Consider the following 19,506-nt stretch of genomic DNA (forward strand, 5'->3'; position numbering starts at 1 on the left):
TTTCACCGGGCGATTATCTCGATTTATTGGGAACTAAAATAAAGAAAAGAGCAGGAAAAAGGAGTAACGGGCACAGCGCGTCCACACCGCACTTTCCCCTGAGACACAGATCAAATAAAACTGATTTTATTTAAACGTTAAACGTAACTCTTAAGAGGAGCCGTGTACTAGATTGTCAGGGTCTGGACCTGCTCACAGACACAGCGCTGGTGATAAACTACAACTCCCATAACCACCCTGAGCCACTTCCTGTCTGCGTCACAGTCCCTATTCCTCCTGGCTGTGGTGACGTCAGCGGGTCCCTCCCCGTTCTGGTAGCTTCACGGTCACCGGCGCGTGCAGGAGAGACTCACGCGGGATTTCTTTTTTAAAAGTTTATTTTCTTAAAAATGGGAAAAAAAAACAGCAGGGTTTCCAGAGATATTTACAAGTCAGGAGTACAGCAGGCTGGTAGCGAGTTATCTCGCCCTCTCTCGTACATGTTATTTTTCCCCGTTTAAATGTGTTATAGTAAATTAAAAAATTAAACACGACACAACATCATCAGTTCTGAAATTCCTATTATATTTCTGACCTCATCTCACTGGCCTTCAGTAAACCCGTCTCCCAGTGTGAGCAGTGGACAGAGAGCTGGGAGAGAGTCAGCCTGTGTTCATGAGTCAGTGACGGGTTTAATCTCCACACTGACAGCAGGCAGCAGCTCAAGGTCTTTATACTGATCCCAGGTCCAGAAGACAGGATAGATCTTCTCCCCCTGAGGGAAGACCATGTGAGTGAAAGTGTAGACATGAGCTCTGGACTCCACTGTGTAAAAGGAGACCTTCCTCTCCTCAATATCCACACACACCCCCAGCTTCCTGGGCTTCAGACTGAGGGGTAGATGGGTCACAGGGGCAGTGAGAGCAGAGAAATCAGACCGGTGAGATCTCAGACACCAGTAACCCCGCTGGGGAGAGAAGCTGAACCCCCCTTTCCTCTCTGCAGACTCTCTGGTCACTCCTATTATCCAGCTGTCATTCACCTCCACCTCCCAGTAGTGTCTCCCTGAGGTGAAGGCCTCCCTGCTCACGACACATTCCCAGTAATCAAACCTGTGAGGATTGTCAGAGAGACTCTTCCTCTGTCCCCGTCTCACTCTCTTCCCATCCTCAGACAGGCTGAGCTCACAGTGAGCTGTATCAGGCTCCAGAGTCACAGCAGCTGGGGAATAAAACACAAACATCACAACAGGCTCCTGCCGATCACAGTCCAACTCAACTCCATCAGACTGTGAAATGTCTTTGTCCCCAAACACACCGAGAGAAAACACAAGTCAGTTACTAATGACTGCTCTTCCCTTCCAGAGAAACGACATCTTCTTCACTGTTTCACTAGTATTACACATGGGAGTGATCCCCAATATCCTCTAAATACAAACATCAAACACTTGTTTTCACAGCGATGAAACTTTATTTTTTTAAACGACATTATTAATAAACACAGGACCGACCGGACTGCAGGAGAAACTACAGCCCGACCACTCGCTTTCAAACACTTACAACCATCTTCTCTGAGACCATTTTCCTGACGACGCAGAATAAAAAAGTGCTGAATTCAAAGACTGTATACTGCTCGTTTTTACAGGAAAAAAATATAATGGAAAAAGCAAAACCTTGCTGAAATATAAGAAAGCCTTCCCACTTACTTTGAAAATGCGAAGAAATATCCAAAGTGTTCAATTTAAAGCAGAAATAACACATCCAGAAACCCGGAGAGAAAGACGAGAGAAACAGAGGCGCTCATACTGACTTCAGACTGCTCACACTCACTGTCCGCCTCTCTGATAGGAGACACCAGCTGTCAATCAGTGAGCTCTGACCACTGAGAGACGGGGGGCGGGGCTTATACATGTTCAAAGCGAATGGGGGTTTTAATCGATTCAAGAAGCTTTATTCGCATGACTAATTAATACTGACTTAATACTCTCCTCATACTTAATACTTCAGTGTAAACTATTAATACTTAATACTGAGTAAATACTCCCCTTTGCCTGTCTGCCTGTCAATCTAGTGAAGATCAAAGATATTCTTATCAGCTCTTATTTTTGGACTCCTGGAGCCTAGAAAGGCTGACACAGTCACCTACATGAATTTATAAAAACACCAGCAGCCATATCACTCTGCAACTCACAACTGGCAGCTCACTGCAGCTCAGCAAGTGTGAGCCTGGTCAGTACCTGGATGGGAGACCTCCTGGAAAAAACTAAGGCTGCTGCTGGAAGAGGTGTGAGTGGGGCCAACAGGGGGTGCTCACCCTGCAGTCTATGTGGGTCCTAATTCCCCAGTATAGCGATGGGGACATGATACTGTACACAGGCGCTGTCCTGTGGATGAGACTTAAAACCCAGGTCCTGTGTGGTCGTCTTTGGGATTTAATCCCCCAGGAATCTGGAGTAGGACAAGGGTGTCCTCTTTCACCTCTTCTTTATGTTCTCATTACAGAGCTGTAGGCAGAGGCACAGGGGAAGTCCTCAAGATCTCCCAGTACACATGACGCTGTTCCTGATTTCAGACAGGGGGTTGCAGAGTGGACTGCAGGTTAGGGAGCAGTACTGCAGGGCCTCAGACTTGAGGCTAATAAACAGAAAGAGCAAGGGCAAGCTCTTTGGACACTGGAGGGACAGGAACATGCCTCCAGAAGGTCTCAAGCTTTGCATGGAGCCCCTAATGATGCTGGTGGTTTCATTCCAGAGCCAGGACAACAAGAACATAAACTGGACAGAGAGGACCGTCAAGGTCAACGTGTAACTGGGCCTGTGGAAGACTCGCACGCTGACTCTCATGGGGAAAGTGAGGGTGCTGAAGGCAGACACCCTGCTGGCTTTAGCTGACCTGGTCGTGGTGTACCCTCTGTCAGCCAGACTCAGACAAGCGCTGCAAGGGATGGTGGAACAGGTACGAGTACATCACAAAGAACCAGATGTGCCAGACAGTGAGGAAGGGGGAGAGATGTGCCGAATTTCTCCCTAAAACTCCACTGCATCTTCTTCTGCAACCTCTGTCACTAGGGGCTGGACCCCATCGGTCACAATTCTCAGTACTTTGTCAGGCTGTGGTTCTCCCTCCCAATGAAGCATCTGATCCGGTGTCAAACACTAGTCCTAAAGCAGAAAACTGACCGGAGACCTACTAGGAGGTATGAGGCCATGAGACAGCCAGAGCTCTGCACCAACAAAAGGCACTATACAAGGAAGAGAAAGGAGGAACTAGTCACCAGGGAGAGACAGATGATCCTACAGGTCACCGGGGAGGGGCTGACGATCCCATGGGAGACCTGGGTAAAGACTCAACCCAGAGGACTAGACAACAAGCTGAAGGCCCTCAGCTGGATGACTGTGCACCAGACCTGGTGACCAGAGAGGTGTCATGCCCTCTGCAGCCAAAGGACGCTCCTACTCTGTCCTGTCCCCAGTTCCTTTTGCTTTGCTGTCCTTCCGGTGTCTCTGTCTCTGGGGATATATATGTCCAGGTCTTTCATTCCCCTTGGCTCATCATTGACGTTCGGATGTCCTGAGACCCGCCCAGCACCAGGTCGCCCCACGTCCGCTGCCTGAGGACATTGGTTTCTATACGACTCCTGAACAGCTGAGCCCAGGCTAACCCCTGTTCCACAACTACGCATAGGGTCTTTTTCACTCTCCTGCCTCTCCACGATTTGTCCCTTCCGACATCCGTGACAGAACGCTGAGCCTCCTACTGACCCTGCGAGCGGCGCTTTTTTGTTTTTCCGCAGTTTTTTTTCCTCTGGGCTTTTTTTTTCTCTCAGCTCTCCTATTCTAATCGCGAGATTCTTTTTCTGACTCCTGTGCCTGTGAGTGGGCTTTGTGCCTGGCTTTCCTCGGGTTGTCCACTCCAATATCAGTGATAGAATGTTGAATGTGCCTATTGCCCAGTCTGCGGTATTTTTCCCGGGTTTTTGTCCTTTTGTTTGTTTCTGCCTGGTGTTTTGCTTTTTTCACTTCCTGGTTTCCCCTTCTCTCTGGTCCCCCTGTCCCCTGTGTTGTAGAACTCTTGGTTCCTATCTGTTTATTGTGGATTGTTACCCTGGTCTCCCAGGTTTATTTCTGTCGTTGTTTGTGCTTGTTTACTTGTCTTTGTTTGTTTTATGTCTCTGGAGCACTACCCCAGCCCCCCCTTTCTCTACCCAATAAAGGTTTCTACCCTGGAGGAGGGGGTAGCTCTCAGCCGTGGACTCCCGGAGGTTTCCTTTCAGTTAAATGAGGTTTTCCCTCCCCCCAGTGTTGTGGAGCTCGCTTATTTGTATGGGCGTCAGGAGCCGCCCATGAAGGGGAGGGGGTACTGTCATGGCCTCTGCAGCCAGAGGGAGCTCCTACTCTGTCCTGTCCCTAGTTTCCTGTGCTTTGCTGTCCTTCCGGTGTCTCTCTCTCTGGGGATATATATTTCCGGGTCTCTCATTCCCCTTGGCTCAGCATTGACGTTCGGATGTCCTGAGACCCGCCTAGCACCAGGTCGCCCCACGTCCGCTGCCTGAGAGCATTGGTTTCTATATGACTCCTGAACTGCTGAACTGTTTCACCAGAGCCCTGGACAGTACTGAGGGCTGAAGAAAACCCAGAAAAACCTGTTCTTTAGTGCTCCTTTTGAGAAATGGACAATCGCAGGTTCAGAGCCAGGACTGCAGCCAGTGGTAACACCCAGGAGGCTTGGAGGGGCTCTTATTGTGTGAACCAGCCTCACTGACCACTTGCAAAATAGAATGATTGATAATGGACAATCACTCTTTTTGAGACGATTTAAATTCAGTAGAAGAGTTGTTGTCACAATTGTATTCTCTGTAAGCACTGTGCACTGCACATTGATGTAATAAAGTGCATTTTCTTAAATAAACTATACCCTCTGGAACTTCTGTGTCCATCTGTGTGTTTGACACAGTGTGTCTCTGATCCACACAGAGTGACTGTCTGCAAGCTTGACTTTCTGAATTCAGACGTGTATCAGCATGTATCAGAGTGTGAATCAGTGTGTGTGTCAGAGTGTGTATCAGTTTCTGTATCACTGTTCCTGCTGTGTGTTTGAGCTCCAGGTATATTTCAGAGGGGAACTGTTGTGAAAACAGACTCACCGTGTAAAAGCTCTGCTCTGGACCCGGGCTCTGGAGTCAGCAGACTGTAGACTTCAGTCACTGGGGAGACACACAGAGAAATGTCTCATCAGGGCTGCAGTAACAGAGTAACAGGAATAACATGTTCTACTGGACTGGGACTGTAGCCCCTATTAAAACGTTCCTGTTAAACTATATACAGCACAATATAACAACACACTTACTGTCATAAAGATTTGTGAGACTGGAGATTTTAAGACATTTCACCTAGAATTTGAATCATTGACTGATAAGCTGCTCTGATAAATACAGTCACTGCACAAAAAATCCATTAACAATATAAGAGAGAAACAGGAAATATATAAGCTATCCAGAAAGACATCAGTGTGTTTCTCTACTAACCTGTTGTGGAAATCTTTATTGATTCCTTCTTGCAGAGATCCTCCAGTAGCTCTTTCAGTCCAGAGACAGCTCTTCTCACTGCCTCAGGAGAGAAGTGTGGACTGACAGGGATGCTGGGTGAGTCTCCAGCTCCAGGGGGGACACATACAGACTGGAAATTCTGCAGCAGAAAATTGAGAGTTTCCAATCAAACACAGCACACATTCCTGGGGAGAAGCCAGGAGCAGCTCTGTGTGAGAGACACCCTTCTGTACTGCAGAGTCACAGAGCAGTGATGTTACCTGGAGGAAATGGATGTGATCCTCTGTGTGTGAGAGCTGGTTCAGCTCAGAGTCTCTTCTCTTCAGCTCAGCGATTTCCTTCTCCAGTCGCTCTAGAAGTCCTTCAGCCTGACTCACTGCAGCCCTCTCTTGAGCTCTGATCAGCTCTGTGACCTCAGAGCGTGTTCTCTCAATGGAGCGGATCAGCTCACTAAAGATCCTGTCAGTGTCCTGTACTGCTGTGCCTGCAGAGCTCTGAGGGAGGAGACACACAGTGGATTATTACACAGGAAAACACTCAAACTACATTATGCTGTATGCTCTGTTTCCAATGGGTACTGTCCAGTGTCCAGCTGTGCAAATGTGTGTCTGTGTGTCCACTCATTTGGTGAATACCCACTCTGAGTGAATCCACAGCCTGTCTCAGCTCCTGCAGCTCCTTCTCTCTCTCCTGGAGTCTCTGCTGGGTTTGTGTCTGTGTCTCCCCCAGCTGCTTCTGTGGAGAAACAGAGACACTCAGGACATTTCTGCTGTAAGAGAATCACATCACAGAGACACCCCTTAGAGTCACCCTGGGAAACCCACACTCTGTATCCCTGATGTCTTATCCACACGAGATGTGTTTCCTGGTCCTGTCTGACATGCTCCTGTTTCATGTCTAATCAACACCGGCAGAGTGTGCAGCGCAGTAGACACCTGACACCTGGGTCTGCACATCTGTATGTGAGGTGAAATGTAAAAAGAAGACAATTGTGTTTCAAATGATATATAAAACATCATCTAGAGATAGTTCAGGTGTGGAGCTGCGTCAGCATGGGTAGGCTGCAAAGGAACAAGCAATAGGTTTATTCCATACTGAAAAAAAGAAGAAAGAAAACACAACGTTTCGGCCGTGGAGCCTTCTCACACCTGAAGAAAAATAAACCTATTACTTGTTCTTTCATAATCTAGAGATTTCAGATTTCATTCATCTCAATATACACTAGTGTCCTGACTGCTCTCGGCATCTCAAAACAGAGGACTACAGCAGTGCTGATGAGCCTTGTTGCCACTAGTTTCTCTGAGTGGTCAGAGGAGACCCTGTGGCTGACGTGCTTGACCGCTGGATGAGGTTCTGGACCAGGCAGACCCTGTGTCCGACCACATCTCACATCCTGTCTGCTTCTGGGAAAATTCAGATCATTTCAGAGGACAAAAGGAAACATGTTCTGTGTCAGATTGACTCCAGCAGAGCCCAGCGTGAGTCTTATATTTAATAAAGCAGGTGAAGGTATTATACCACAGTTAACTGGTTTATGTGTCTGAGATCCACCACCTGCCTATTAGATCCCCACCCCAGCACTTTATTTCAATCCTGTTTCTCTGCTTTCTGCCCCATAGTCTTCAGTATAATAAATGAATCCTTGAGAACTGATGTGGTACCAGTGGCTTCACAACTGCTGCTGTTACCCCTGTGTGAGAAAGAGAATCATGGCTCTGGACAGCCTGAACAACTTTCACCCTCTCTCCAACTTTCATACCCATTCATTACCTTTTCATGCAGAAAGTTTACAGTGTGCTGTTAGATTTCAGGTATATAATCCTCTTTGAACTCCAATATGGTTTCAGACAACTTCACAGCACAGAAAGTGCCCTGGTCAAAGTCACTAATGATCTTCTAACGGCTTCTGATTCTCGTTCTCTGTCTGTCCTCATTCTTACTGAGCTTAGTGCTGCTTTCGACACTGTCAGCCATGACCTCTCACTTTCTTGTCTTGAGACTGTGTTTGGAGTTTCTGACATTGCTCTTCAATGGTTCGAGTCTTACCTCACTGATCACTTTCACTTTGTCTATCTTGGTGATTGGAGCTCTGAAATTGGACTCATTAAGTCTGGTCTTCCTCAGGGGTTGACACTGGGCCCCTACCCTTCAGCATGTATGAGTTCTGATGATACTCAAATCTACAGTACAGTATATCCATACTAAACTGACACTGACATGTCTCTGCTCTAATTGCTTCTCTGACATAAACACATGGATGACTCACAATCTCCTTCATTTAAACTGCTACAAGACAGAAGTCATGCTTCTTGGCACACCAATGCGGTATCCTTATCTGTGGATGACACTGTACTGGAGTCACAGTCAAAATTGAAGAACTTGGGGGTGATATCTGATCCAGGATGACATATTCAACAAATTATCAAAACATAATTCTTCCACCTCAGAAATACTGCCAGGCTGCGTCCTATGTTATATCTAATTGTTGCTGAAAAGCTGGTGAACTCTTTCATCTTTATGGGTATCATAGAGTCACCTTCCCTGAGCTCTTTCAAATCCAGACTCACAATCTTCTGTTTCAGAAGGGTTTTAATTTAACTGAGTCTGTTTCTGCTTCATTGCTTTTATACTTTTTTCCAAATCCCCCTTCTACCTTCTACCTTTTGTGTTCGGTAAAGTGCTTTGAGAAGCCATTTTAAATCTATCATATAAAAATAGAGTTTATTATTATAAATAATAATACTATTGTGCTGAAATTAAAGCAAAACCTCATTAATGAGGGTTCAGTCTGTTCTAGAGGTGTTGAGTATGCTGTACATTAATGAGGGTGCAGTCTGTTCTAGAGGTGTTGAGTGTGCTGTGCATTAATGTGGGTGCAGTCTGTTCTAGAGGTGTTGAGTGTGTTGTGAAGTTGTACGGTGCTTCATGAGGACAGTAAAAAGAGAAACAGTGAAGGAGAGGAGGAGGAGATAATGAGCAACAGACAGAAGAACAGGAGACACTTCAGAGACACAACCAGTGTGGATCACAGCTGAGTACATGAGCAGGACTCAACAGTGGAGATCCAGCATTACAGATACAGTAAATACAGTCCAGAGATCACTTAAAGCCCCCAAATATCCTAAATATCCTTTTTACATTTTGTACTAGACACTTTATGAGCAGACACAAAGTCCTCACCTGTTTCTCAGTCCTTCCTGCTGCAGCTGAGACAGTATCATGGCCTCTGTGTTCATCCATTACACAAAGATAACAAACACACTTCTCATCAGTACGGCAATAGAACTCCAGCAGTTTGTCATGAGTGGAGCAGATCTTCTCCTGCAGTTGTCCTGTGGCATCAGCCAGCTCCTGTCTGTGTCCAGGGTGGAGCTCATTGTGTAGATTGAGGTGAGTCTGACAGTAAGAGGCCAGACACACCAGACAGGATTTCACAGCTCCCCTCTGTCTCCCAGTGCAGACATCACACAGCACATCTCCAGGGCCAGCAGGACTGTGAGCAGGAGGAGGACCACTGAGCCCTGTCTCCTTCAGTTTCTCCACCACTTCAGCCAGGATGGTGTTTCTGTGAAGATCAGGTCTTGGGGTGAAGGTCTGTCTGCACTGGGGGCAGCTGTAGATCCCAGTCTGATCTTCCTGATCCCAGCAGTTCTTAATACAGCCCATACAGTAACTGTGTCCACAGAGCAGAGCCACTGGATCCTTCAGCAAATCCAGACACACTGAGCAGCTGAACTGGTCCTGAGAAACTGAAATACTGCCTTCTGCCATTTTTCTGACAAATAGAAACTGCACAGAGAGGAGCAGTAGAGAAGGAGCTGCAGTGAGGCTGTTTCTAGTGAAACAGAATTGATCTCTGAGTTTCACTTCCTGGATCTGCACAGAGCTGCAGGGGTGTGATTATTAGGGGATGTGGTTGTTAGGGGTGTGATTAGGGTTGTCAGGGGGAGTGGTTTAGAACTGCAGTTATGAAACGGCTTTGGTGGTTGTTGTTTGGGGAAGGTGTGGGGTTGTAAGAGAAGTGACTTTCTGTGTCATTTTGGACTGACAGAAAGAAGTTTTTTTAATAAACGTCGATGTCAGTAGCTGCTCAGGTGAAGTCAATCCAGTTGTTTGTGTTCCCAATAATCAAAACAATAAAATACTAACTCGCTCACACAGCATGAGAAGATCAGAGCATGATGGTGACAGACAAGAGGAGGCCAGCTGGCCCATCCAGCTGTTTAATCGTTGGGAGTTATTTGGCTCCAGGATCTCCCTCCAGCTGTGTTTGACAGAGGGTGCAGAGGATTTCACTGTCCGGGTGTGAGCTCTTACTGCGAGCAGTCCAGCCTGCTGTGTCTCTCTCTCCAGGCCAGTGAGCCCAGCCTGCTGTCTGGCTCTGCCCTGCAGCGTGTGGGCCAGCAGGGTACGTCCAGGGCTTCGTGCTTCACCTGCGCAGTGACCCCCCTGTGAGCCGCACAGACCTGCGGAGTGCTGAGAGAGTCACGAGCCCATCTCTCCCCCGAGAGACGCTGGAGGAGCAGATGGACAGGGCAGTGTCATGTGGGTGTGATTGTGATCTCCATCCACCCAGCGCAACAGCGAGCCCCTGATCTCTGTGTGCAGCAGCTCTCCTTCCTTCCACAGGGACTGACAACACCCTGCGTGTCTGATAATTACTAGAATCTAATTAGTCTGATCATCTCATCTCATGTTACTCTAAGGGGTTGTGGAACCTGTTTCACACTCCCACCACTTTTTGTGTAAAGCAGTACTCCTGTGCTGTGATGGAAACCCACTTTCTTGTCAACACCTCTGAGAAGTTAATCAGTCTGGATACAGTAAGTCCCGCCTGTATCTCCTGCAGCTGAGATTCACTGGTGTTCATTGTGACGTTTTCAGAGGTCGTCTGGTCACAACCAACTGGAATCTCAAGGCTGTACTCCTGAAAAAAGCCAGGATTTTGTCCTCAAGTCTTTTACAACAAAGGCATCCTAAAACACAAGCAAGTTCCCTCTTTTAGGAAGAGAACCACAAGCAAATGGAATCCTTAATACAAACGCCTGTCACGCTCGTAAACCCCTCCTCTTAAGGAGGCTCCAGCCCTTCCTAGTTTAGTGTTGATCTCCTGCACCTGCCTCCGGTTCCTGCCCCCCCTGCTATACAAGCCAGGCGTTCCTGCCAGTCTGGGCTCAGCTGTGGAAGATGGACACCCGGAAGCCCAGGAGCGACTCAGCGGCACAGGCTTCATCACGGTGTCCTGATCTTCTGGGTCCGGGATGAGGGAGCGTCTGGCCCCGTGACCCCCTTTTATTCCCCCGACCCTCCGCCAGATCCCGCTCCGGCTTGTAACTCTGTCCGTCTGTCAGGATGGATCACCCGGTCTTGGACTATTGCTACACTCATGGATTCACCTCGGACTCCCTTGGACAGTTTGCCTCGGACACACCTCCCCCGAACACCAGCGCACCGTGGACACGCCCCCGTTTCCCTCCAGCCCCCTGCCCGCCTCTTTCCCCCTGTTTTCCTCACTCCTCCCCGGATTGTGCCGTCTGCCCAGGGTCCGGAAAGAGACGCGCTCGGCCGGCCGGTTTCCCTGCTGTAGCTCTTCTGCGTCAAAGGGGCCCTGCGTGTCGTCAGCGGCGTGGCCCTGCAGTTTGTAAGAGGGTCTCGGAGCCGGGGGTCGGCTCTTGGACGGTGACGGTTTCATCCGTGAGGGTCTGCTCATACCCCTTCTCCAACACTCCCTTGGTACTGGACACCCGCACCTGGTCACCCACATTGGAGTGAAAACTTGGGACGGTTTAATAATCATAGTTCCTCACACTTACATAGCGCTTTTCTGGACACTCCACTCAAAGCGCTTCACAGGTAATGGGGATCCCTCCACCCCCACCAGTGTGCAGCCCCACCTGGATGATGCGACCGCAGCCATAGTGCGCCAGAACGCTCCCCACACACCAGCTCTCAGTGGGGAGGAGAGCAGAGTGATGAGGCCAGTTCAGAGATCACCCTAGACTGTTCTCCAGCCCTTAAGGGAGTCGTCTGGTGGGACGGAGACCGGAGATCGCTCACTAGCCGTGTGGGAGAACTGGGGTTAGAAGAGCAAACGAGACCAGTTAGGACCCCAGTGGAGCGGGAGGTGTTTCTGTGGGGCGGCGCCTCCACGTTTTTGTGTTGATAGTTCCGCTGAACCTCTCTACCGCCCCAGCCCCCACGTCGCTGGCCGGCACGAGATGTCCGGTCTTCTCGCATTTGAGAGCACCTTGGGAGGTCCCGCTTAAGAAATTCCTCTCACCTCGGCCGCTTGTGGCGTTGAGTAGGAGGAGCGCCCCTCTTGGGGAGTACACTTCGGGGGGAGACGCCCTCCAGAGGCTCAGCCCCTCCAGAGGCTCAGCCCCAGCGGATTTAGACGACGCGACTGTCCATGTGGAGATGTCCCGGAGACCGCCGTTGAACTCGGAGTAGTCTCTCTCCCCTGTCCACCACGTCGGCCTGCCCCTGCCCGTCCATATCGGGCACCGGCGTCCTGGCTCTCTGCGGAGCTCGGCTAAGCCGGCCGATGGGACAGCCAGTCTGACCCAGGCTCACACCCCGGGATCACCAGACCATACCAGGGGTATAACACAGCGCGCTCAAACCCGCGGTGGCCACGATCGCCTACCCTCTGACGCAAATACGCACTTGTGTGCACATATTTCAGATACGAGGGGGCCGCAGAGGTGGAAATTTGGACCCAGAGACGCTGGACCACTCGGGAAGGCGGGGGCGGGACATCACAACTCATAACGACACACCATTGGCTCAGAAGGGGGCGGGACATCCAACACATAACGGGCGCCCATTGGTTGAAAAAGGGGGCGTGGCACCTGTCAAAAAGTTTGATGGAAGGTGTTGCTTCTCCCTACTACAGTGTGTGATCTCCTGTCCCAGCCTGAGGAACAGACAGTGAGCCTGTCTCTCAATAATAATAATACAGTGTGTGATCTCCTGTCCCAGCCTGAGGAACAGACAGTGAGCCCGTCTCTCAATAATAATATTACAGTGTGTGATCTCCTGTCCCAGCCTGAGGAACAGACAGTGAGCCCGTCTCTCAATAATAATAATACAGTATGTGATCTCCTGTCCCAGCCTGAGGAACAGACAGTGAGCCCGTCTCTCAATAATAATACTACAGTGTGTGATCTCCTGTCCCAGCCTGAGGAACAGTGAACCTGTCTCTCAATAATAATAATACAGTGTGTGATCTCCTGTCCCAGCCTGAGGAACAGACAGTGAGCCCGTCTCTCAATAATAATAATACAGTGTGTGATCTCCTGTCCCAGCCTGAGGAACAGTGAGCCCGTCTCTCAATAATAATAATACAGTGTGTGATCTCCTGTCCCAGCCTGAGGAACAGTGAGCCCGTCTCTCAATAATAATAATACAGTGTGTGATCTCCTGTCCCAGCCTGAGGAACAGACAGTGAGCCCGTCTCTCAATAATAATAATACAGTGTGTGATCTCCTGTCCCAGCCTGAGGAACAGACAGTGAGCCCGTCTCTCAATAATAATAATACAGTGTGTGATCTCCTGTCCCAGCCTGAGGAACAGTGAGCCTGTCTCTCAGTAATGCTCTATATGCTGTATGTAAATGTACTATGATGTGTTCATTGTATATGCTTTGGCAACACTGCAAATCAGCAGTAATACCAGTAAAGCTGCTTACCGTGTGGAGAGAGAGGAAAGAGGAGAGAGGGAGTAGAGAGGGAATGTGGAAAGAGAGAAAGAGGAGAGAGGGAGTGTGGAAAGAGAGAAAGAAGAGAGAGGGAGTGTGGAAAGAGGAGAGATATCACAGGACACTACAGAACACTGGATACCTGTAGCAGCGTGTATACAGTGTATACAGACACACTGATTGGACACTCCAGTACATTAACACTGCACTGAGTAAATAAATAAAATCATAATTGGAATAAAACTCTTTCATTATTTACAGTCCTGCACAGGACATTTCCAAAACACCAAAGCTTTTCAAACGTTCCAAGGTCATTATGAGATTTATAAAACAAAAGTCTACAGACCCTGAACGAGAGATCTTATTTTTCCGAGTCTTGTAGATGGTGAGTTTGGCCTGGCCCAGGAGAAAATTGGCGAGGAGGGTCTGAGTTTTCCATTTTTCTGTACGACCCACCCCAAACACGAAAATAATGTCATTGAAGACCAGGCCAAGGTTGGTGAAGAGCCGGATCAGTACGGCAAACATGGGCGACAGGCGGGGGCAGGCGCTGTAGCAGTGGAACACCGTCTCCCTCTGAGCGCAGAAAGGACAGGCGTAAGACACCGCCGGGTCCAGAACCGACACAAACGAGTTGAGGGCTCAAGGAGAGATCCCGTCGGTCTGGGACTGAGCGCAGGAGACACTAGCAGACCAGGGAAAGGAGGCTGTGTGGTTGGAAGGCGATGGTCCTCAAACAGACCCTGGACCAACAGCATCTCCTCGAGAGGCAGAACAGAGCGAAGCTGACTAAGAAACCTGTCTACACACCGCCGCGAGTGTAGTCCCAGCGCGTCACACCCCCACTCCACGCTGCGCCAGCAGCCCTGATCCACGTCCAGCAGGTGGTGAAGCTGTGTGACGTTGGCGTGGACCAGTCTGCTGGTAAAGTCCAAGGAGCGGCCCGGTTCTATGTCCATTCGTGGATTGTGTATTAACGGTTCTCTGAGTGTCCAGTATAGACTGGGCCGCTCCTCTTCTCTCTGCACGCGCAGATGCCGCCAGGCCTCCAGGAGACTGCGCTGGAAAGGCGGCGGTGGAGACAGGTCAACCCTGCTGGTGTCCATCAGGAAGAGCACACAGTCGAGCCCGAGATGTCCTGCTCGACGCAGCAGGGTGAAGGTCAGCTCCCTCCAGGACAGCGAGGCCGGGCCGAACAGCAGCTTCTGCACTGCCTGCAAGCGAAAGGCGTCCTCCCGGCTCCGGATGTTGATAAGTCCTTGCCCTCCGTCCTCTCTGGGCAGATAGAGGACGCCCCTCCGCAGCCAGTGCAGTCCGTCCCAGAAGAAGTCGAGGAGCGTGGCCTGCAGCTCCTCGACCAGTCCGGCTGGTGGCTCCAGACACACCAGGCGATGCCACAACATCGAAGCCACCAGGGTGTTGACAATCAGAACCCGGCCACTGTAGGAGATCTGGGGGAGCAGCCAGCGCCAGGAGTCCAGACGACCTTTCACTTTTTTGAGGAGCCCCTCCCAGTTCTTTTTCACGCTGGCCTTGTCCCCCAGGTGCACCCCCAGGTATTTGAGTCCCCCTCTGGTCCAGCTGAGTCTCTCTGACAAGACTGGGGGACCCATCTCGATCTACTCCCCCAGGAGTAGGGCGCTACTCTTGGCCCAGTTTACTTTGGCTGATGATAGCCGCTGGAAATCACTCAAAGTTGTCTGTAGCGCCCTGACATCCTGTTCTCCTCCGACCACGACCATGATGTCATCAGCGTACGCCGAGATCTTGACAGTGGAATCGGGGCAGCCCGGGATGGACAGGCCCCTGATGACAAAGCGCAGCTGTTGTAGCAGAGGCTCAATGGCAAGGGAGTAGAGCATTCCTGAGAGTGCACAGCCCTGCCTGATTCCCCTCCACACTGGAAACGGAGCACTCAGCCCTCCGTTGACCTTTAGCACACTGAAGATGTCACTGTACAGCACCTGAATCATGGCAACAAAGACGGGGCTGAACCCGAAGGACCTCATGGTCCTCCACAAATACTGATGTTCAACCCTACCAAAGGCCTTTTCCTGGTCTAACGAAATGAGACCAGTATCTAAACCCAATAGTCTGGAGGTGGCCAAAATATCTCGAATCAGAAATATGTTATCAAAGATTGACCTTCCGGGCACACATTACGATTGGTCGGAGTGCACCACAGACCCCAGCACCACCTTCAGCCTGTTGGCCAGAGCCTTGGACAGGATTTTATAATCCACACACAGCAGGGCAACAGGTCTCCAGTTCTTAATGTCACACAGGTCCCCTTTCTTGGGCAGCAGGGTGACAACAGCTCTCCTGCAACTCAGTGGCAGATCCCCCTGCTCCAGACTTTCCAAATATACATCGAGCAGGTCAGGACCCAACACAGCCCAGAAGGCACGATAGAATTCGGCTGGCAGGCCATCGAGACCAGGGGTCTTGCCATTGCTCAAGCCACTGAGTGCGGTGGAGAGCTCTTCCAGGGAGAGAGGCTTCTCCAGCCCTGCCCTCTCCTCTTCGGGGACCTGTGGAAGGTCTTCAAGGAACCTGCGTGTGCGGACCGAGTCCTCACTGGAGAAGAGCGCTTTATAGAACTGCACGGTCCTCTCCTGGATCTGCCCGGCCTCGTGCAGCTCCTGCCCTGTCTCCGAGCGCAGGCAGTGGATCTGCCGGCTCTGGCCCGGTTTCTTCTCTAGGCCGAAGAAATAGCGAGTCGGGGCGTCTACCTGTGATGCACTCTGAACCCTAGAATTTATTAGAGCTCCTTGTACTTTTGTGTCCAGAAGGCCAATGAGTGATTCTTTTTGGGTGTGGAGGTCATCAATTAGCCTCCTGTCTGCACGACACTCCAGAGCCTGGTGGAGCTCCAGAATGTCTCTCTCCAGAGCCTTCATGGACTCACGGATACATCTCGTGACACTTCCAGTGTACTGCTGGCAGAACTGGCGAATCTGCACCTTGCCAATATCCCACCACTGCCTCAGGGTGACAAAGTGGGCTTTCTGACTCCTCCACTGCTGCCAGAAGAACACGAGGCAGTCGCAGAAGTGAGCATCGTCAAGCAGCTGGGTATTAAAGTGCCAGTAGGCACTGCGGGACCTCACTGATGGCACAGCGACTGTGCAGACAGTGAGACAGTGGTCCGACAGGCCCACTGGACAGATAGAGCACTGCTTGACGATGCTGTAATGATGTTTATGGCAGTAAAGTCGGTCTAGCCTGGCCAGAGAGAGGGTATTCCCTCTGACCTGGGCCCAGGTGTACTGCCTCGTGTCCCCATGACATCTCCTCCAGATGTCAGTGAGGTCAGACTTGACGAGGATCCTGCGCAACTCCCTGGCCGACGGGCCATGTGGCTCTGCGTGATTCCTGTCCAGCGTGCTGCTCTCTGTGCAGTTGAAATCCCCCCCCAGGAAGACCAGCTCTTCAGGCTGGCAGGTCGCCAGTGCAGTCTCAAGCTCCCTGAAGAGGGTGACCCTCTCTCCGCCGTCGGTGGGTGCGTAAACGTTAATAAAAACAAAGGTTTTCTTTCCGATAACTACTCGCACGAGTAGCAGGCGACCCTTCACCACCTCCTGGACGGCGATAGAGAGGGGCTTGAACCCCAAAGAGAACAGCACCGCGACCCCCACGCTCACAGGGGACCCGTGACTGTACACGATGTCCCCCTGCCACTCCCGCAGCCAGGCGATGATGTTGGAGCTGTCGGTGTGGGTCTCCTGCAGGAAAGTCACCTGCAGGTTCTTTTCTTTGATAATCTCCAACACCGCAGCTCGCTTCAAAGCCCTCCTGCACCCATTGGTGTTCAAACTCCCTATCCTAATGTCGCCCATGTTTGCGGAAAAGAAAAAAAGAAAAAACATAAAACACGAACAGACATGTAGCACGCAGATGGATAGTGATGTGACGTGAGGGACAGGACTCATTCGTGCTGAGGTGCGTTCCGCGGTCCTGCCTTGATCTTACCTAAAAGGCTCTTCAGGCGCCATCTCTCCTGATCGCTGAAGTCATTCGCACCCGAGCCCCTCTTCAGATGGCGCGTCGCGGAGAGGACAAAGAGCTCGGTGTCAGGAAAAAAGTCCTCGACCACAGTTCCCCTCTTACCTTTAGTCTTCTCTAAGAACTCCCTGCTGCTCTGGAAACTGTAGCCTCCTCTGCAGCTCCGCCGGGCCGAGGAGCCCGAGGCGAGAGAGAAGTCGGTGAAGCCGCCCTCGTCGTCGCTCCAGGACTCCGAGGAGCTCCGGGCGGCGGCGGCGGTGGCGGCGAGGACACTCCAGCGCGTCTTCACTCTCCCGGTGTCGGAGTCACTCGCGGCCCCCGGGCCGGCGACAGAGCCGCCCTCCACCGAGCTCTCTGTGCTGCGCTTCTTCTGCACCGCACTCTGCACAGATTTTTTCGTGCGCTTTCTCCGCGGCGTCTTAAAACCATCATCTATTTTTTCAGATGATAACTCATTTCCTCCCCACACCGTGTCTACAATTTTCGCTGGCGCTTGAGACGCATTTTCCCCTGTCGGTGTCACTACCTGCTCTCTCTCTCCCTGACTCTCCTGAGCAGCGCTCATCTCTCCGCCAGCGCTCATCTCTTGCTCTCCGGTGTGGGGGGCTCCCTGCTCTTCTGAGGGCTGCGGTGGTCCACTCTTTACTATCTGCTCTCCTGATTGGGACGCCACCGGCTCGGGCTCACCTGCTCCCTCCAGCGATCTCCTCTCCTGCACCCCGGCCGTGGGCTCTGACTCCCCGCTGCCTCCCTGCGCTGCTCCGCTCCCCGCTGCCTGACGCTGTCGGCTAGCCTCCTGTGCGCCCTGGGGCTGAGGCTCCCTGCCTGTCTCTTCCTCCACCTCCGGGCAGTTCTTCACCACATGCCCCTCGCTCCCGCACCTGAAGCACTTCATCGATTCCGAAGTCACGAATACAACATAGTCGCAGCTGTCAAGACGAAATTTAAGGGCCACATTGATCTCTTCCGTGGGTTTTTTTAAGGTTGACGTAGACCTGTCTCAGGAAAGAGACGACGTGCTTCAGCTGCGGTGCCCTGCAGCCCAGAGGGACCCTCCTGATCGGAGAGACCACCTGTCCGTATCGGGACAGTTCCTTCTCCAGCAGCTCGTTCCTCATGAACGGAGGCACGTTGGAGAGGGTGATCTTTCGAGCCGGGGCCGCGAGAGGCAGTACCGGGGAGAAGGTGCCGTCCAGGACAACTCCCTTCTCCACCAGGGTGTTTGCCAAATCGGTAGACTGCAAGAAAATGACTACACCTCCACTCATGCGGGAAGCGGACCTGATGTTCCTGCAGCCCACGACCTCCCCGACCGCAAGAACGCACCTCTCAAGCGGACAGAACTCTGCAGGGGAGATTTTCACACCATGGCGACGAGTTAGTTCCTCAAAGGAGAGGTCTGGAGGATCAGGGCCTCCAGAACCGGCCATGATGAGAAAATAAACCCCGCTTTTCCCCAAAAAAGACAGAAAAACACAAACCCAGTGAAGAAAACACCGCCACACGATCAAACCTACCGAAGCTCCGCCCACTCACTCACTCAGTCTCGCAAGAAACACACAGAGAGAGAGAGAGAGAAAAGTGAATACAGACACTGACTGGACACTGATAGAGAGGAGTGAGAAGATAGAGAGGGGAGAGAGGAGAGAGAGGGTAGAGAGGAGAGAGAGTGGAGAGAAGATTGAGAGGGGTGAGAAGATGAGAGGGGCGAGTAGATAGAGAGGGGAGAGAAGATAGAGATGGAGAGAGGAGAGAGAGGGGCAAGAGGAGAGAGGGGAGAGGAGAGAGAGGGGCGAGAAGATAGAGAGCTGGTGAGAGGAGAGAGAGGGGTGAGAAGATAGAGAGGGAAGAGAGGAGAGAGAGGGGCAAGAAGATAGAGAAGGGCGAGAAGATAGAGAGGGGCGAGAGGAGAGACAGGGGAGAGAGGGAAGAGAAGATAGAGAGGAGAAAGAGGAGAGAGAGGGGTGAGAAGAGAGAGGGGCGAGAGGAGAGAGAGAGGAGAGAGGAGAGAGAGGGATGAGGGACGAGAAGATAGAAAGGGGCGAGAAGATAGAGAGGGTAGAGAGGAGAGAGGAGAGAGAGGGACGAGAAGATAGAGAAGGGCGAGAAGATAGAGAGGGGAGAGAGGAGAGAGAGGGTAGAGAGGAGAGAGAGTGTAGAGAGGAGAGAGAGGAGATTGAGGGGAGAGAGGATAGAGAGGGACGAGAATATAGAGAGGGGCGAGAAGATAGAGAGGGGTGAGAGGAGAGAGAGGGTTGAGAAGATAGAGAGGGGAGATT

General features: G+C 51.2%; 1 protein-coding gene across 1 annotated transcript; it reads right to left on the reverse strand.

The window, feature by feature from the left end:
- On the reverse strand, nucleotides 1-9,310 carry LOC148659636 (E3 ubiquitin-protein ligase TRIM39-like). Its single transcript, XM_088637566.1, has 6 exons — nucleotides 8,704-9,310; nucleotides 6,163-6,258; nucleotides 5,784-6,017; nucleotides 5,503-5,662; nucleotides 5,122-5,181; nucleotides 1-1,200 (listed from the first exon to the last, which is right to left on the reverse strand). Exons 1-6 carry the CDS (start codon nucleotides 9,292-9,294, stop codon nucleotides 653-655), a joined length of 1,689 nt encoding a protein of 562 aa, XP_088493692.1. The 5' UTR covers nucleotides 9,295-9,310; the 3' UTR covers nucleotides 1-652.
- Between the last annotated feature and the right edge of the window lie 10,196 nt (nucleotides 9,311-19,506).

Source organism: Lepisosteus platostomus, chromosome 6, assembly GCF_059453375.1.
Source record: "Lepisosteus platostomus isolate fLepPlt1 chromosome 6, fLepPlt1.hap1, whole genome shotgun sequence".
In the NCBI taxonomy this organism is placed as follows: Eukaryota; Metazoa; Chordata; class Actinopteri; order Semionotiformes; family Lepisosteidae; genus Lepisosteus; species Lepisosteus platostomus.